The following is a 20,929-nucleotide window of genomic DNA, read 5'->3' as shown; positions in this document are numbered from 1 at the left end:
TCAAATAGGCTTGCAGTTTCAATCTTGAATGCATTGAGATTTATTTCTGCATATGGTCTGAGGTAGAAATTCATTTTCTTTCAGGTGGACAGTCAATATACCAGCACCATTTATAAAATAAAACATCCTTTTTAATAATGAATTAAAATTACACTTATATATTACTTTGGACCAGGCAGTGTTCTAAATATTTCTCATGTATTCGTTCATTTAAAAGTCATGACAACTCTGCGAGGTAGGTAGTCACATTTTACAATGAGAAAACACGCATGGCAAAATAAAAAAATGTGGCCTCACACATTATAAAATTCGGATGTAACAAAGATTTGATTGGAAGCCAGGTATTATGGCTCAAGAGCACAGTTCTCCAAATCCCTAGATCACACTGTTTTTCTTTAGCATACATTAAGTTCCCATATCTAGTCATGTGCTGCATTGTGACGTTTTCACCAATGACAGGCCACATATATGGCAGTCCCATGAGATTATAATGGAGCTGCAAAGTTCCTACTGCCTAGTGATGTAGTAGCCAAAGCATTACCTTTTCTGTTTAGATATCTTTAGATATACAAATATCACTGTTACAATTGCCTGCAGTATTCAGTATAGTAACATGCTGTATAGGTTTGTAGCTTAGGAGCAACAGGCTGTGTACTGAAATGGGCTATACCATCTAGGTTCATGTAAATACACTCTTACGATGTTCACACAACAATATCGCTTAGGATACTTTTCTCAGAACACATTCGTGATGCATGACTTTACTTGGATCTATTTCAGAAATATCTATTTACTTCATTTATCAATTGCATCTATTTGTATGCCACTTTTATTGTGACACATTTATAGTAAATTTTAATGCTGGGTGACCTCAATATTACTAGTTTCTTGATATTTCTTTTATGAGTTGACTGATGGTAATTATCAGGGATTTGTTTCTATACGAATATTAAAATCATTTTCTCTCTCAAATGATCTCAGAAAAATGTGAACATGATGAAAATTGTAATATATTTATATTTTAATTTAAAAAGGATTGATATTCCTATATTAAATCTTCCCCACAAAAATTATAGTAAGTCTATCCATTTATTAAGGGAGTGTTTCATGCCTTTATATAAAAATTGTATATTACTTAATATGAATTCGGTGTTTTTGGTTCAATTTATTCCCAAGAATGTTTGCAATTTTGATATGTATATGATACATACTAGGTTGAGCCACAGGAAATTATAATCAAATATCAGCAATTTTGTAACTCTCATCCTAATGATAAGCAATGCACATAAAATCTAATATACATAACAAAATAAATAAGTTCATTAAAAAATGGATGTCATGATATTTCTAGGACCTTCTTATATATTTCTGCTGAACATTATCTTGATATCACACAAACACAATACACTAATCACACATATGCTGAAAGAATACAAATTAATTTTTCTCTTTTTTTGAGATGGAGTCTTGCTCTGTTGCCCAGGCTGGAGTGCAATGGCGTGATCTCAGCTCACTGGAACCTCCGCCTCCCGGGTTCAAGCAATTCTCCTGCCTCAGCCTCCTGAGCAGCTGGGATTACAGGCATGCACCACCACACCCAGCTAATTTTTGTATTTTTAGTAGAAGGTTTCACCACGTTGGCCAGGCTGGTCTTGAACTCCTGACTTCAAGTGATCCACTCGCCTCGGCCTCCCAAAGTGCTGGGATTACAGGCGTGAGCCACTGCACCCGGCCCTAATTTTTATATTTTGTTGGAGAATTATGATAATATTCGTATTTGAGACAAGTGCCCAGCTGGTTTTCAAATTGTGCTCTGAATACTGTAAGGCATAAAATAGACGTCAAGCTAAGAAGGCTATGTTCTTTTAGCTTAATCTCTTCATTCAACTAAAAGTATTCTTTTCTAGTTGGTTTATATTTTTAGAGAGAGTTCTATGCAAAATTTCATTGCAAATATTGTAAAAAAGAAAAAAGAATTTTAGAACATATAGACTTGTAAGCCTATTCTTTCAACTAACGCTAGTCATTCAACAAATATTTAGTGAGGACCTATTATGTTCCAGGCTAGTGCTTCACATACATCAGAGAATAAAACAGAAAAAAACCCTATCCTCATGCAATTCTAAGAAACACAATACACAATACACATGATAATAAGCCAAGTATACAGTATTCATGAGGCAATGGAAAAAAGCTTAAAAAACAGCAAGATAAAGGGAATCAGGAGTACGGGGGGAAGGGGGAGGCCAGGTTGCCATAAAAGGAGGTCAGGTAAGTCCTATGGAGAAGGTGAATTTTGAACAGACTAGAAAGTTATGACGATGTTAGCCAAGCAGATCTCTATGATAAGAGAATTTCATGCAGAGAAAAGCAAGAGAAAAATACTGAGGTTAGGGTATGCCTGATGTCTGCAAGGGGCAACAAATGTCAATGTGGTTGGGCCAACATGAGTGAGGAGGCGAGTGGCAGGAAATAAAGAGATAATGTGGCAAAGCCCTTTTCTTGTAAGTTAAATAAGGCCATTTTGGAGATGTTGGCTTTTACTCAGCGAAATGGTAAACTATTTCAGGTGGCAGCAAAGAAATAAAAAACTGAGTTATTTTAAAAGGAACAGGTTAGGGGTAGTTTTTGGACTTACTGCATGTAAGATATCAATTAGGTATGTAAGTGGAAAGCCTGAGTGGGGAACTGGACATAGTCTGGAGTTTCACTGTGAGAACTGGACCAGAGATAAAGGTGAACACAAGTTATGTGGGGCCTGAAGCATATACAATTTTAGAGGACATCTTTGGGAAAACAAAATTTAAAATTATGAACATAAAATTAGGTAATAAGTCTGCACATGTGAGGAATAATAAAGATTAAGCTTCTTTAGTTCATGGTTGCTATGGTTTAAATGTTTTTGTCCATTCCAAAATTCATGTGTTGGAAACTTAATCCTCAATGCAACAGTTTTGGGAGGTGGGGCCTTTTGGGAGGTGTTTAAGTCATGAGGACTTGATTAATAACACTACAAAATGAGCTTTCAGGAGTGAGTTTTCTCTCTTCTCCTCTTCTGCCATGTAGGAACACAGTGTTCATCCCCTTTTTGTACTTCTGTCTTCCGAGATTTCAAGACACAGCAAGAAAGCCCTCATCAGATGCCAGTGCCTTGATCTTGGACTTCCCAGCCTTCAGAGCTGTGAGAAAAAATGTTCTGTTCTTTATAAATTACCATCACAGGTATTCTGTTACAGCAGCACAGAATGGACTAAAATGGACTAAGATAACAGTATATTTGTCCCACAATGGAGACATAAATTTTACAGATGTCAGAGGTGGAAGTGATAAATTTTAACAAATACTGTTGGTAGATAAAGTAATATGTAGACTAAGAACAGACTACTGGAATTAGCAAAGTGCTCATCACTGATATCCTTGGCAAAGAGTTTTGGTGGAATGGCGGAGGCAAAAATGTGACTGAAGTGGATTTAAGAATGGGAATACAGACACTGGGAAATAGAGAGTAGAGATAATACTTTTGTAAGTTTTACTACAAAGGAGTAGAAGAAATAGGGCATTAGCTGGTGGGGGAAGTGACATTAAGAAAGTTTTGTTTGGTTTTCTAAGATGAAAGAAAAAACAGTTGCACACTGATGGGAATGATTCTGTAGAGAGCAAAAACTTGACAGAAAAAGAAGAGAGAGAACGTAGAATTGCTGCAGGAATGTTCTTGAGTAAAGGAAGAATGAGGTTTAATGGACAACTGAAATGAATGGTTTTAGACAAGAGCAGGGAAAATTTACCTATAGTAATTGATGAGAAGGTAGACTGTGGGTATAAATGATGCTTCATTAAGTATTTGTTGGTATGAGTTTGTGGAAGTTCACTTTTGATTGCTTCAATTTTCTCAGTGAAGTACGAAAGGAAGTAAGGTCATTAGCTGGGAGAGAATAAGAAGCAAGAAACATTGTGGGGGTTGTGGTAGGGACAATTCTTTGAAAACTTCCATGATCTCTACCCACTGGTGTTACAACCTGTACAATCTTCTCCCCTTGAGTGTGAGTGGGACACATGACTTACTTCTCACTACAAGAATATGGCAAAAGTGATGCAATGTCATTAGCATGATTAAATTATGTTGTAGGGTAGAGGTGGTGAGAACGTTACTCCTGTGATTTGGTTCAATATGTAAGACTCCATTTTTGCTGGCACACAATGTAGAGAGATTCTCCTACTGGCCTTGCAAGAAGCAAACAGCCAAGTTTTGAAGGCCCTGTGGAGAGGGTCATGTGGTAGGCAACTGTGGGTGGCCTCTAGAATCTGAAAGTTGCCTGTAGCCAATAAGTGGCGGCCCTCAGTCAAACAGGTTAAAAAAAAAATTGAATGCTGCCAACAACCTGGATGAACAGGGAAGCATATTAGTCAGCCTATAGGTGAGAATGCAGCCCAGCCAACACTGATTGCAGCCCTGTGAGGTCACAAGTAAAGGGCTCAGCCTGCCTGGCTTAAGTCATGCATGGGCTCTTAGTGACCTACAGAAATTATAAGAAAATAAATGTGTGTTGCTTAAGCCACCAAGTTTGTGGTAATTTGTTATACAGCAAATGAAAATTAATATAGGATTGAAAAGAGAGGAGAACTTGTGAAATAGTCATCTAGAGAATAAGAGAATAAGAAAGTCAATGAGCTTATGAATGACAGAATTACGAATCCATTTGTGACTTGTGGTCATGAATTTAAAATGGGACCAATTATTTTTATTTTTATTTTTCTGCAACCATAGTAAGGGTACTATATATAAGCTATCTGTTTTCATGTGTTTTATACAATTTGATAAATGCTTATAATTTCAAACTTATCAGTAAATAAACAAATGTTTATAAACACATATTTCTGAAATCATTCTTTTATTCTTTTCATGAAATTTCAGAAAAATTCCAGGAGAGCTAACAAGGACTAAGGTTAAAACCAAAATTTAATTTTTGGTACCACTGATTAACAAAACCATTTTGTTGAATCTTAATGGAGTGACTGAGTAACTTAGTATTAATAACTTAGAACTGATTGAACGCTACTGATTCTAAGTTTTATTTGAAAGTTAAAACATGTTGCTTTAAATAATTTGATCTATTTACTATATTTTTATATCTGCTTCATATTTAAAACTCCATGTGTAGAAAAATATAAAACTTGTACCTTACAATATGAAACACGCACAGAAATACAAGTTGTAAAACTGTTAGTTCTTATAATGTTTCTTCTTCAGTAGGGGAAGAAGAGCAATTTTATGTACTTTTAGACAACAAGTAACTGAGTACTCTTACTAGAAAATAATTGTAAAGTAGTTTAAGCAGACAGGCTTTAATTACAGAAATATTTTAGAGTTGAAAAAACAGCCAATACTAATACTAGAATCTTTCCAAAGGCAAAACTCAAAAGCTTTAATAAGCCATTTGCTTTATTATTTACTATGTTAAAGAATAATCTTTTTCATTATCACTTGACAGATAAGAAATTAAATAAACATAACCTAACATTTATATGATGTTTATTACATTCAAGACACTGTTCTAAGAAGAGGTAACTGTTCTTCATTTCTTATGTCAATCCTATGAGGCGATATTGTTTGAATTTCACAGATGGGAAAACTGAGACTTAAGGTAACACACAAGACTGGAGAGCAGTGGCATGATCACGGCTCACTGCAGCCTCGAACTCCTGGCCTCAGGCACTCCTTCCACCTCAGCCTCCAGGTAGCTAGGATTATAGGCAAGTGCCACCATGCCCAGTTAATTTTCAAAATGTATACATTTTTAGAGACAGGGTCTTGGCTATGTTATATTGCCCAGGATGGTCTCAAACTCCTGGCCTCAAGTGATTCTCCTGCCTCGGCCTTCCTAAGTGTTGAAATTACAGGTGTGAGCCACCATGCCATCATTTTATAAGGCTTCTCATATAGTCTTCCAGTTTTAAGGAGGAAATTATTATAGGACAACATTGTAGTCAGAGTCTGTCAGTGTGACCTATGGAAACGTGTTAAGGGGTCTCAAGGTTAATAAAGTAAAATTCGGTATGTACTGAAACATGTCATCATTTTTAAAAGAATAAAAAGTATTTTTAAATATTGGAAATGCAGATCAAACTTACTCCTTGAATAGTTTTCTGTGTTTTTTATTTTTGGTTTTCTGAATATTGACAATCCATTAGTTCTTTTTATTACAATTAGCTCAATTAGCTTAAGATGATCATATTAGAACCTATTTTCTTATCTTGGTTATATACTTCCAGATATAAGTCAGTATAGCAAAGCTAAATTAATTGGGACTATCGACAAGAAACAAATGAACAACAAAAAGCACATTTCCTTCTGCCCTACCACATGATTAGAATCTACTGGAAAATACTGTTACGGAGAAAATAATTACAAACTATTAATAATACGAAAGATTGATGATTACAATTCTTTCAATGAATTATGGATTTTGTTTTGTTCTTCTCTTATATCTTGCTTCATGATATCCAGGAGATATTATGCTTCTTTGTACAAGAACAGAAGAAAACAGAGTATAAGTAACAACATAACAGAGTATAGTGGACAGAATATAAAATTACAAATGACCTATTATTTCAAAATAGCAAAATTTAGATTTGGCAAGGGTAAATGTAGTACTTTAGAGGGTAAAAATACAATATTAGTGAACTAAAATATATAATTCGCCTTTTAAAGAAACCATTTTATAAAGATTCACAAGTTCATATAAGAATAAATGAAAGAAAATACAAATTTAGCTTCAAAGGCAAAATTATTAAGGAGGTTTTCTTTTCTAGATCCAAGGTTTTTTACCTTGAGAAAAATCATTCGTTTTATTTGTATCGTGGTTGTGTTTGTCATGTTTACATTTGGAAAAGACTGAACGATAAAGTACAAAAGAAATATTAAAAACACAAAATCAGTTGTTTTCCTAAAAGGTTTTTATACTATATAATTAAAACTCAGTAAAAGATAAGGTATGTAGAGTAAAAATGTAAGTATACTTTTAAACTTCATGCATTTGTAATACAAGCTTGGTTGTCACTTTATGTAGTACCATTTCCTTCAAAGAGAACTGTTGGGTTTTACCACTGGAGATGTGTACTTTACTAACCACTTTATTGGGCCTAAAAATGTTTGCATTATAAAATGCTTTTGTTTGAAGGGAACACTATTGCATAAAATGAAAATCAAACCTGTAGTATAAAATATCATCCTAAATGTTAGTTTAGCTTCCAGTTATTATATTTAAATCTTTCTTCAGGTTGCAAAAGTATTAGGATCAACAAATCAGCAAAATAGTTCTGACAGTCTTATAGCAGATAATACGCAAAAGCCACATTTAATATATTTAGCAAATATAGTTCAAAGTTAATAATTTGTTAGTCAACTATATGAAAAATATATTAAACAGATAAGCTTATTTTAATATTTAAATAACCCCATAAAGCCTTTTATTAAAAAAAGCAAAAATATTAAAGAAAATAACATTTCTCACCTAAATGAAGTTCAACTCACACAAAATAAAAATGTGTTTAATAATTTTAATAAATATATTATTCAACATTGTCAAATTAAAGTACAGTATGGCTCTGAATTACACAAATATTTTAGATGATCTTCTTATATTTGTCAAAAATAACTACATTTTTGAAGAATGACCTACAAACAGTACCAAAACAATCATAAATCAAACTAATAAAATATATTCTACTTGCAAAGTTTGTCAGTAGAGCAATGAAAATGCTTAGCATTTTTTTAAAATACTAAGAAAACACCATCTCCTGAGTTGTTAAACATTAAAATTACCACAAATACCAATTTTCAGTTTCTTTTAGATTGCTAGAAATGCTTTTTTTCATCAATAGTTGAAAGTTGTTTACATCATAAGGCATGTCTCAAATAAAAAGCAAATAAAATTGCATTCACTTTTAAAGATATACCTTTGCTCAATTTATACATTTTTTTTTTACATATATGATATCCTTAACTTACATATGAAAAAATCTGGAAAGATACAATAAGGGAGATTAAAAATACCAATTCAATAAATAGCCTTCAGTGCTCCATTAGGTAGTCACAATTTTAAGGAAAAATAATAAAAAATTATAGTAGTTTAATATCTGAATATAGTATTTGTTATCTAAAATTAAAAATGCATATAAAATTTTAGAAATAATTGATATTTCTTTCTTAGGTTATTTGGAATCTGATTATGGTGCATATATGTGAATGAACGAATAAATCCTTAACCCACCATTATCTTTTTCTCCAGTTTGCAGGCAATCACCCGTGAAAAGTATGGTGTAGATGACAGGATGATACTGTACCTGATTAGCTCTGGAGGTGGTCATGGGATCAGATGGAGAGGACTTGGTGGTAGTTGGGGAAGATGGCAATGTCTGGGAAACAAAGCAGTTCAGGAGCAAATCAACCTTTATAAGCCTTAAACTGATTATTTAAATAAAACAAAATAAAATAAAATGTAATATAACGAGAACAAAATCCTATGAACAAATTTTTCTCCTATCATTTGAATTTAATGGATTTTAACATCAATTAAGTAACTAATGCATGTAAACATGCATGCATAAGCATGTAAAAATAAATTCATGACTTGAAATCATGACGGTGACTGATAAAAATTCACATGAGTACTAAAAGTATCCTGACCATATTCATGAATAGCAGTTTCATTTCTTTCCCTCTTGTTTTCTTGGGGAAAAGAGATGTAAAAAAAAAAAAAATTCAAGAAGTTCAATGAATAAAACCAAAAGAGTCACTTTCCTATCAATGAATACAGTCGGAGATTTGAAGAAGTGGTGAAATGAAGTTTACTTTGGCATAAAATTATCCACCTACTTAATATGTTGAACATCACCAACAAGTTGATTCCACATGAATTTAGGGATCCATACTTAAAAGCAATTAAATTTGAAGTTCTGAGTTCTTAATATCACATTATCTTCTAAAATATTAATTTTTAATAAATTTAAGGCCCGTCTGAAAATGTAAACATTAACCTCATATTAATAAACAGGTAACTAATAGCATTCTAACAATTTATCATAATATTTTTATCATTTATCTTAAAGAGTAAATTCAATATAGATGAAGAGTATAATATAGCATCATCAGCTGTGTTAAAAATAAACACAAAAATATTAGGAATCATATTTATTGTTCACTTCTAAACATATACACTTACTATATATATATAATATGTTGTATAAGGCCATCTACACATGTTGAACAATTCATTAAGATATTTAAAAAAGTTCTTACACCTAACAGAAAAACCTTAAAAGTGTAAGATGTTAAGAATTTTTTTAAGTGTCATATGTTCACTAAGCAAAATAGCATTGCTTATGTTACGTCCTCAATAGATAATATTTCTAAATAGGTGAAATGGGATAGGTTTTTATATTAAAGACACACTTGTATATGGACATTGTTTTATATTATATTAATATATATTTGTCAAAATTACTCAGATATGAGCAAAAGCATAACTTTAAAGGTTCAGCAGTATCAGGAAAAGCAGACGAAATTACTTGAAGTGGCATTTTTGCATTTAACATTTCAAAAGTTGTAATTTGGGTACAATAAAGCCATTAAGAGTTTAAAAAAAAAAAGAATAAGAAATTTCCAGGCTTCTGGTTAATTCACTACCCTCCAGTAACAAAATACTACTGGTTCTAACAGCATACCATGTTTTATATAGTCCACTCCTCAAATAATTCCTGATTCTTCTAAAGTTAAAACCTAAATACTTCTAGGAAACCTACAACTAATAGTGAGTCAAACCAAGATTTTTACCAAATCATATAAAAAAAGGGTAGGAGAGCTATAGTAATCAGTACATCCTCAAAATTTTAAAAAAGTTTTAAATCTTTTGTTTTCTATTTTTGTTTTTTATAATTAATTCTTGCTATTTCTCAAGAGAGACTTCATTTCCAATCATTAAAAATTTCCCTAATATTTTATTTTCCATGCAATACTTTGCTGAGACATATGCTAATGACTCCATGCTACGATTGTTCTATGAATTGAACAGTAAAGGTTTTATTTTTCTACTATTGGTTACAACTGTTACTACAGAGGATACCTGGGAGTAGTTAACATACATGTAAAAATCTGTTCTGTACTAATCTCAGATTAATAATGAGTCTGGTGACTAAGTACATGTTAAATAAATCTAGAGATCATTTCCCCCAATATAGGTTAGAATCCATGTTGATTAACCTACAGAAGCACGATTCTATGTGTGTTGAGCTCTTCTATTTCCATTAGAAGAACTATCTAATGGAAAATAATTCTGAAGTACTATAGGTTTAATATGACATCCACCTTGTCTTGGATACAAATTCTCAACAAGGTCTTAACTGCAAAGAACTATGTAGAAAAAGTTTAATTGCAAATTGAACTTTTAATTAAAATTAAAATTTAATATCAAATGGCTCAGAATTTGTAATCACTTAGATTAATACGATCTGTCAATTTTTATTGCCTTTCTTTTTGCTTGGCATATACATAAAATATTAGACATGTATTAATAATTGATACAACTTACATTCATCAAAATTATCCGCAATAATTGTGATGCTGTTTCATTCCCACAGGAATAAAATCAATGATTTTAAATTTCTAGACAATATCAATGTGCCTAAGATAATTAAAGTTTTGGTTGGTAAACATCATAATCTGTTAAGAGGTTACATTTTAATATATTTAATAAACAAGTAAAAATTATGTAAGTTTGGGTTTCAAGTTATAAGAGTGTTGAAATGTTACAGTAAGTTGTCTCTATATTTTCTTAGTTTAAATTATTAAAATAATGAAAATGTAATGAAATAAAGATGTGACGAGTTTTCCAGCTATTATTCATATAAATACTTTTAAGCACAAAAGGACCCCTGCTTTATAAATTCGATTTATAACAATAAAAATACTCTGTAAAGTTTCATTTCAGTTGATTGTTTTCTAAATACTAGGAGAAAAAGTGTTCTCATAAACAGCTAAATGTAGATATACTAAAGTAATACTTGTAAAAGATTATTAAATTAATGGAACAGGTGTGATAGTTGTTCTCAACCATATAGATAAAACCATACAGATTTCTTATAAAACAAAAATCCATAAGAAATATTTCAATGTACAATATAAATGTACAAGTTATTTCCTTAATATTTCATTTTATTATTATTATTTTATACAGACAGGGTCTCACTTTGTTGCCCAGGCTGGTCTCAAACTCCTGGCTTGAAGCAATCCTCTGCCTTGGCCTCCTAAAAGTGCTGAGATTACTGGCAAGAGCCACTGAACCTGGCCTGTTTCCTTAACATTTTATAAGCAAACTGTTTACATCCATTTACTGTGCAGAGTTAAAGTTTAGTGGTTTCATGTTAAATATCCTTTAGTAAAATTTCTGATATACATCATGAAGATGTAATTAATTGAATATCCACATAACATTATATACTGATATATTAGAACAAAGTACACATTCCTACAAAAATTTTTTTCTACATTTTTCAAATAATGAATGTGAAGGACAGATTCATTTATTAGCACCATTTTTTTCTTTCAAACGGAAAAGCATAATATATATTTTATCTACATTACTTGAATGGCTGTTTAATAATTCTTTAGACATGGAAGGGTGAAAATACTTAATGCAGAATAATTATTAACAATTTTAAAACAGTGGATCTTTTGGAATATAGTTTTTTAAAAAATCAAGAATTTAACAGTAGGTACTTAATTAAATGTAGACATAACTAGGCCTTTGGAAATAAGTACGATTATTACAAATTATGAGATGAATTCTTGTTAACAAATGACAGTTTTGCTGGGCCAGAGAATATTATTATTAATAAACACTGTAATAAACAGAGCTTGCTTTCAAGCAAGTCTGCAGTAATAGACTGTCAAGAACCTCTGATATTTATAGGCAAAGTGAAAACAGCAATGAACAACAAATCTCAATTGTAATTCAAAATCTATTACTAGTGAAGTAACATTACTGAAGTAATCACCTTCCCAAACCCCTATTTTGAGTTCTGTTAAATAAATCTGTATACTGTACCATTTGTATACATACTGTACCAAAATGAATAAAATATTTAAATATTGAACTGTCATCTTTAGTTTTTAATTTCTGACAAATATCCTCCTCTTTTTCCAACATGTGAACTGTCTTCCAGCATCTGAACTAGTCAATTCACAGTTCTCTTTTCCTATGAATAGCTGTACCTACAAGCACCCTAAGAGTCTGTCTGGATTTTTAGTGCAAGAGAGAACAAACTGCCTAAGTGACTTCTTTTTTTTCCCCCAAAATCTTTCAGATAAATTAAAAGGGCTCTTTAGGAAAATGTTTGGCAAATCTGTATTCCATAGGATGTCCTTTGATTAGACATCCAAGGTTTTCCATTATCTGGTTCCATACCATCTGTCTAACATCAATTTCCTCTCAACCGCAACATAAATGTCCCACTTCTGCCAATACAGTCTCCTTACTATTCAACAAATATGATACCCTTCTCCCCAAATTCATATCGTTTCGCCTTCCTAAAATAAGTGTTTTTCTTTCTTCTCCTCTAATTAGGCTATTCCTATACATTCTTCAAGGTCCAGTCAAGTTTTCATCTATTTACAAGACTATTAACTGTCAGTCTGGCCTGTATTTCTTTTACACGCTTCTGAATTTTTTTTTTTTTTTTTTTGAGATGGAGCTTTGCTCTTGTTGCCCAGGCTGGAGTGCAATGGCACGATCTTGGCTCACTGCAACCTCCACATCCTGGGTTCAAGTGATTCTCCTGCCTCAGCCTCCCAGCAGCTGGGACTACAGGCATGCACCATCACACCCGGCTAATTTTGTATTTTTAGTAGAGATGGGGTTTCTCCATGTTGGTCAGGCTGGTCTCAAACTCCCGACCTCAGGTGATCTGCTCGCCTCGGTCTCCCAAAGTGCTGGGATTACAGGCGTGAGCCACAGTGCCTGGCCACGCCTCTGGATTTTTATAGCATATTGTTTACATTGTAGTTTTGGTATATAAATACAATTCTAATTTTTATAAGTTATTTTAAGTACTTGTCTCACAAACTGGTCTGCAAGGGCTACAATTTAGTATATTTTGCTACTTACTAAGAAGGCATTTAGTAAATTCATAATTATTCATGCCCATGAATAATGAACAAACAAATTAACAAGTGCTATTTTTGTCAATTTATCATGACGACAGTAAAATTCTTTGGGTTAAATGAAATATTTTTGATATCTTACTTTGACTTTTTTAAATACAAGAGAATTCTTTAAATGCCCATAACTACTTCTTCCCTGATGTAGCTTTTAGAAAAAAATACGTATATGAATTAAGAATTAAATATTCCACAAGATCTAATACATCAAGTTATATATAAGGCCGTTATGCTAAATTTCATTATTCTACTATATGAAAGACCTGAGAGACCAGCAGGCACTACTTTCCCAAGAAATTATACTTGTCTGAGAACCCACTCAGTCAATAAGGGCAGTTTTCAATGGGATAAAATACCCGGTTCATTCAATTTACTTAGTTTAAAACATACATAAGAAACATACAAAATGTATTTTAATCTATTCTATTGCAAAATGATTTTAGACATAACTATTTTATACTGAATAACAGCATACTTTTTCAGAAGTAAAATTAAGGTCATTTAAATTTATATACTTATTATTTAGAGAATAATCCAGCAAAGAGTACTACGTTGGTAAAATTGGATACCTGGAAAGTCAGAGAATCCCAAACTTATAGCAAAACGTCTGACTGATTTATAATATTTTAGAAATACATTTCACCGCTCTACTAGATTTTTCAAGTAAAATTTTCAACTTTTATAATATAAAGAAAATATGTAAGTGCTAAATACAATGTCTTACTAGATTTAGTGTTGTCTTTTTAATAAATCCTTTTAAATGATACACTGTCACGTACATTATTGATTACATGAAAATATTAAATAACCAACAACACTTCTAATTCCATGAATACCTACAAGGCTTACAAATGGATGCAAATACACAAAAGTCAATAAATCACTATTATTTTTTATACTTATCTTGAATTTAAGTAACATCCAAAAAGGCAAATAAAAATAAAGCAAATATTTTAAAATTCTAGTCTTCATAAATCTATACTGGCACTGGATATATGATAGCCTGTAAATCTCATGCTGCCATATAGAAAATTAGAATTTTAACAATGATTCATAGACCATTATTTGGTGGTATGAGATATTTATTGTTATAAAAAATAATAATAATTCATATCACCATCCTGAACATATTGTCAATGGTATCATACTACTATATTTTATGTTTTACTTAAAAAAAAATCAAGATATTGGCTTCTATCCCTAAATGTTTGAATTTTCTCACAGAAATTACAAAAGAAAAGGAGGAACTTACAGGCTGGATTAAGGCAGAAAGCCAATAGACCTTATACTTCAGTGCTTATTCTGTAAACTCTTAGCCCCAGGTGATTTTAACCTAAGTCTTTAACTATACTTCTACTTTTAAACTCTGGACAAAGTCACAGTATTACTTTCAAGAATTCTGTCTTCAAACTATTCTTTGTATTCACTGAGGGTAAAAAAAATAAACACAACTATAAATGGCTGTGAAAAATAAAATATCCACTGATATTTACAGCTTTAAAATATTTATATTCTCCCATGTATACATTAAGGGATACTTCTTTTAAGACTTATGAAGGGTATAAACTGAACCATTTGACATTGACAAAGATTATAATATGAATATTTTTGTATAGAATAACAACTACCTACTCATGATTTAAACATAAAGGGATTTTTTTTAAAAAAGTAATTAGTATAAAATTAGACATTAGTCTATAATTTGAAAATATATTGCCTAATTATCAATTTCTATGTTTATATTTCATTATTCAACATTATATTTACCTATATATTGGTAAAATTATAAGATTCATAACACTGTTCAGTATAAGAATACTTTTTAAATTCAGAAACATGAAATTAATAAGACTTTGGGCTACATTTCAAATTTATTACAATGAACATGAGTATTCTGTAAATTAAATATTCTGTGAATTACTGAAGAATAATACATTTCTTTTGAAGCCATAGTCTGTGATAGTAAAATTAAGTCACAAATTAAGATACTAATTATAAAAAGGCAAAGGTAGAAACAATAATTATGAACATATTAAATTTATAGACATAAAAGAGTTTACGGTGGAAGAATCCACCTTATTTAACATGAAATAATGTCATTTTCCCCCTACATCATGTCACCCATTACTCAATCTTAAAAACTCACATCAGTTTTTCCCAAGTAAAATTTTTTACAAAAAATCTCATACATTAAAAATGAACATTGGCCCTTTATGACATATGTTTAAATACTACATAAGTTACACAAAACACAATAACTGATTCGTAACAAAGGACTGTATGGTAGGTACATAAATTTACTATACATTTTTTTGATAAAAAATGTAGAACATGACAATAAAATTAACAAAACAGGAGCCTCTATGCATAATAACTATCCTGAAAACTACAAATATCACTAAAAATAGGGTATTGGAAATTTTGAATGTATCATTGCAATACTTATACTTTATTTAAAAAGTGATATAATTTTAAACAGATTCAATTCCTATAAATTTGTGTCTATAAATTTAAAAAGGGCAATCACTAAGAGTCACATAAGTGCTCCTCAATGTAACACTAATAAATAATTCAACTGATCAATAAATTAATTGATCAATCTAAGGATGAGATCTTGATAGTCTTTAAATAACTAAACGACAACTCTGTTATGTTTTATGTGTGCTTAAAATAAAAGTTTTATGCTAACACTTTAAGGCTTCTTTTGCAAGGAACTTATACTATGCTGCGGATATTTCTCTTTGATTTCTCAACTAAACACTCACTTGTTTGATGCGATCTGGATTTACGGTGGTCTGGGGTTGTAGAATGCTGACTGGTTCTGTCTTGGCCACATTTTGGGGCATTTCTCGAATTTTTTCTGCAATGAATCCATGAACTGCATTCAGTGCTTCAACTGTTCCCTGGATCAAGCACACTCGCTCAGTAGTACCTGTGGATAAAACATTGATTTTCAGAAAATATTCTACATTTTGCATTAACAAAATTATTAAAAAGGATATCATAAAAAAATGTAAAATGCAGAACTCTAATTTAAAACATTTAATTGAACCACACGTAATATATACATGTCTCTTCTCATGATTCCTTTTATAAATTCCTTTCTAGTTGTTTTGGTCTCAAAAAGGGATTGCAGCTGAATCAGAGATCCAGAGAAGTTGTGAACATATCGCTGATTCATTGACATAACAAATACTTATTGAGTACTTATAAAAGAACTTAGGGTTAGAAACTGGTAACATGCCAGTAAAGATCTATAAATCCAGTTTTCACAGGGCTTATTCTTCAGGGGGAAAAAACAGACATAAAACCAGAGAATTGTAGGACATTACAATCTGAAAATAATGGTGGTAACAACATAGACGGTACAGTTGTTCCATCACTTACCACGCTCTTCCTCTAATCATAGCAACACTTGTTACCCGATATTTTACATTTTTTTTTTTACTTTTTCACTAGAATATAAGCTCTACGTGGAGTGTAAATTCGTTTTGTTTTGTGCTGTAGTATCCTCAAAGTTTACAATAGCTTCTGGCACACAATAGGTACACGGTAAACATTTGTTGGATAAATGAATCAGTGCTGTCTTTATTGATGATAAAATTTTAATAAAAAGAATATTAGGACTAAACATGAAATTTAAATAGTTTATGAAACTTGAAATTCATAAATATTTGTTAAAGATATTATTAATAGTATTTATTTCATATCTTGTGAATAAAATGTAAATATATGATGCAAGACAAGACTAAGGTGAAATTGTGTCTAACACACAGGTCCTATCACCTATTTTATACTTTACAGATATACATTAAGGCAATAAAAATAAATTAGTTTTTCAGACTATTCTGAGGCTTATTGTAGAAGCCTGGTATTCCACTGTAATCTTCTCAGTGTCCCAACATAACATATGAACTTGCTTCTAAGAAATAAGTATTTCTTTTCTAAACAGTTGTTAAAATTTTCCAAAAAATGGGATTTTAAAATTTATAAAAGAGTTTTTGAATTAATGGAAATATTTTCAAATACCTAACATATTTCCTTTTGGTGCTACTGTTTCAAAATTCCAAGGTACTTTGTAAAATGTTTTAAAATACATTCTGAAGGGCAAATTTGTGAAACTACAAATATTTAAAAAGTCATAAGGAGTTTATACTGCTTTAAAGATCCTGACACACAGACCAATTTTCTAGTACTTTTGAAATTAAAATAATAGTAAAAGAATATCATTAATACTTCTAGAAGACAGAATTAGATTACAGGAATTAGAAGCAGAAATAAAAGAAAAACTTAAGAGATATACCTAAATAAAATTGTCATGTCTTAAACAATGAAAATTCAAATCTAAAAAATCTAAGTTTCCTGGATTTTACAAAATATTTCAGCAGAGAGTACGTATATGGCTTTCATTTGTAAGGGTGGATAAAGCCTGAAAAACATAATGTGAGTCTGTGGGTTTAATTTTTCCAGTTTCTCTTAATCAGCTTTTCTCATTCTTGTCTATCTTGATATACATATTGTGGTTCCTGCATAAAATGATCTAGTTTATGGGGATACTCTAGGGAGTCTTTACAAGGTTGTATTAAGTGTCCAATAAATGACTAGAAAGGACAGGAACTGATCAATATAGCTAATACAAAGTGTTCTTATCCAGGTCAGCAGACAATATGAAAACAGATCAGATTACACTCTTGTTTTTGGAGACAACTACAGAGTGCTCTTTTGTGGATGTCAAAACAGTCTAACTTAAATAGAGATTTAAAAAAAGAAACAAAACATGGCACTAAATAACTAGAGATTATAAATCTATGCTGTCAATAAAATTCTGATAACACAAACCATGTCAGACCACACAGTAGCCCCTACACTTTTGAGATTGTAGAGACTAACAGATAGGGAGTGGAAATTACTGAGCCATAAAGAATTATGACTGTCTAAAGCTAAATTTCACATATTAGCATCTGTGGGACACTTGAAAATAGTTCACAGGTTCACAATTGCAGCACATATTGTTTGAAAATTAAATTACATAATTTGCATTAGAATTATTAACATAAAAGAAGGAAAGAAAAAAGGAGATTCTGTATCTACCACTCAGAAATGCTACAATCCTCAGAAAAGATGCTATCATATTCTACTGAACTTATGGCCTTTTCGCTCAGAAAACACAAAACCGTAATTTTTAGGAGAAAGTCACAAAAAAGGGAGACTGTCAGGTGTATGATCAAACTGTTAAAAAAAAATGAGGCTATGAATCATAAAAGTTGCTGGTTTTGTCATTTTAAAGGCTTTTAGGCTCAATTAGTATCTAAACTAAACTGCCTGTTATTTATCATTTTATTTAACAGTAGTATTTATTTCTCTTTGAAACACACTAGCAACAAGAGGTGAAAACCAGTTACATAAAAGTACATGCCTATATTTTGTATAAGATAGAGGTATATAAGATATCATTAATTAATTAATTTTTTTGAGACAGAATCTCACTTTATCACTCAGGCTGGAGTGCAGTGGTGAGATCTTGGCTCACTGCAGCCTCGACCACCTTGGGCTCAAGAGTGATCTTCATGCCTTGGCCCTCCAAGCAGCTGGGACTACAGGAAGGCACCACTATGCCTGGCTAATGTTTTGGATTTTTTTTTGTAGAGACAGAGTTTCGACATGTAGCATAGGCTGCTCTCCTGAGCTCAAGTGATCTGCCCACCTCAGCCTCCCAAAGTGCTAGGATTACAGGTGTGAGCCACCATGCCCGGCTTAAGAGACCATTAATTTAAAACTGCACTTTCAAGAAAGAAATCACAAAAAGTATAATAAGAAGGGGCAATGTCAAATACAGGCATTGACATTTACAATGACTTTAAGTTTTGATTTAACATACAGTATTAAATGCTAAAAATGCACAGGTTTCTAAAATTACATACAATTATCAGTTTTAATAGAAAAGTTTTCATAGAAATTTAATAAAATATATTCTGTGCTACTATAAGTTTGGGTAAGTCAGTTACACAGTTCCTGTTTCTAACTAAGGTGATCCATCACTTATGCACTGGGCCCTGTGCCCCCTTACCTACCAAGTCCACTGCTTCTCCAGTTAGTTATTTCTTACATCATAATTTTTTTTCTATTGAATATTCCCATCAGCAGGAAATATGTTGTAATTTCTACAATTTTTAAAGACATTGATAGAGTTAGAAAATTACTCTTTTGCAAACCTAATGACAAAATTAAGTTTGGTAAAGATCATAAATGGATAAAATCATCAGATGAAAGGTTAACATAAAATTTTCAATAAAAACATCAGGTATTACCAACTGACTTCAATGATCAACATTAGCATGATGAGTAGGAAAACCAAACATTATATGCTTCTTGATGTGATGTAATAAAAAACACACAGAACCAATTATGATGTACTCAAAAGTAGTTGAACCTAAATCTAATCAAACATTTAGCACTATAGATTAATACTGAAAACTGAACAATAAACGATACCATAAGGAAGCAAAGACACAAAAATAGTTTATAAGACAACCGATGCAGCTTCGTCAATAAAGAAGAGATTACTCTCCAGACAAAAGAAGACTTAAAATATGTTATGACTAAATGTAAATCAGAATTTGGTTGGGTCCAAAATCAAACAATTTTCACTTGAAACAAAATTGAGGCAATGACAAGGACAGAGTTTTAGCATCACATAATTACTGTTAACTTTAACATGTGAGATTATGGCATCAGTTTACAGATAGTGTCTTTTTTTTTTCTTTTCTGAGATGAACACTGAAATACGTACAGGTAAAACGTGACTGAGGTTGCATCAAAATATTTCTGCAACAACAAAAAAGGAGTAAACTTTTTAGGCATGACAAATCTTGATACTGTTGATATAGATGAAGGGTATAAAGAAATTAATTGGCTGGGTGCGGTGGCTCACGCCTGTAATCCCAGCACTTTGGGAGGCAGAGGCAGGCGGATCATGACATCAGGAGATCGAGGCCATCCTGGCTACCACGGTGAAACCCCATCTCTTCTAAAAATACAAAAAAATTAGTTGGGCGTGGTGGCAAGCCCCTGTAGTCCTAGCCACTCGGGAGGCTGAGGCAGGAGAATGGCGTGAACCAGGCAGGCGGAGCTTGCAGTGAGCCAAGATCGTGCCACTGCACTCCAGCCTGGGCAAGACTCTGTCTCAAAAAAAAAAAAAAAAAAAAAAAAAAAAAAGAAATTAATTGTACTATTTTATACATGCTTACAATTTTCATTTAAAAACATTTAAAAGTTCTCACTGACCTCATATCCCTCTTCCAGTTGCAGCTCAATTTCCTTATCCCTCAAAATTCCTTGAATGAGTTTTATAGATACTCTCTCTACTTCCTCATCACCCAATCTTGAATATACTCCAATATGGCTTTTTTTTCCCCCTTGAATCTAGTAGATTCTACAACTCTACTGAAAGCATTCATCACAGCTGTACCTGGATAAATCTAATCTTCAAGTCTTCATGTTGTTTGCCTCGTCAGCAGCATTTTATGCTGTCAATAGGTGACCATTCTGTTCTAAGAACACTTCACATGGCTTTCAGAATGCCACATGCTCCTAGCTCATGGTTTTTACTCAGTTCATTAACTCATTTGATAAAAATGTATTGAGTCCCTACTAAATAAGTATCATATTAGAAGCCGAAGATACAGCAACGACCAAACAGGAAAAACAAACGAACAA

The 20,929-nt window shown here is 31.9% G+C and overlaps 1 protein-coding gene across 5 annotated transcripts in view; it reads right to left on the bottom strand.

Annotated features, from left to right (window-relative positions):
• NOVA1 (NOVA alternative splicing regulator 1) overlaps positions 1–20,929 on the bottom strand; it is a 151,702-nt gene that overhangs the window by 19,495 nt on the left and 111,278 nt on the right. For 2 of the 5 annotated variants that reach the window (XM_030804138.1, XM_003260706.4), the window contains 2 exons: positions 15,979–16,145; positions 8,344–8,415 (listed from right to left, as the gene is read on the bottom strand). In XM_030804138.1, the coding sequence (XP_030659998.1) occupies positions 8,344–8,415; positions 15,979–16,059 (153 nt within the window). In that variant the 5' untranslated portion in view covers positions 16,060–16,145. Of the gene's footprint in view, positions 1–6,203; positions 6,520–8,343; positions 8,416–15,978; positions 16,146–20,929 lie in introns of those variants that run through there. The other 3 variants (XM_030804139.1, XM_003260707.4, XM_003260708.3) reach the window with 2 other exon arrangements.

Source organism: Nomascus leucogenys, chromosome 22a, assembly GCF_006542625.1.
Source record: "Nomascus leucogenys isolate Asia chromosome 22a, Asia_NLE_v1, whole genome shotgun sequence".
In the NCBI taxonomy this organism is placed as follows: Eukaryota; Metazoa; Chordata; class Mammalia; order Primates; family Hylobatidae; genus Nomascus; species Nomascus leucogenys.
This window is presented reverse-complemented; position numbering and strand designations above follow the sequence as displayed.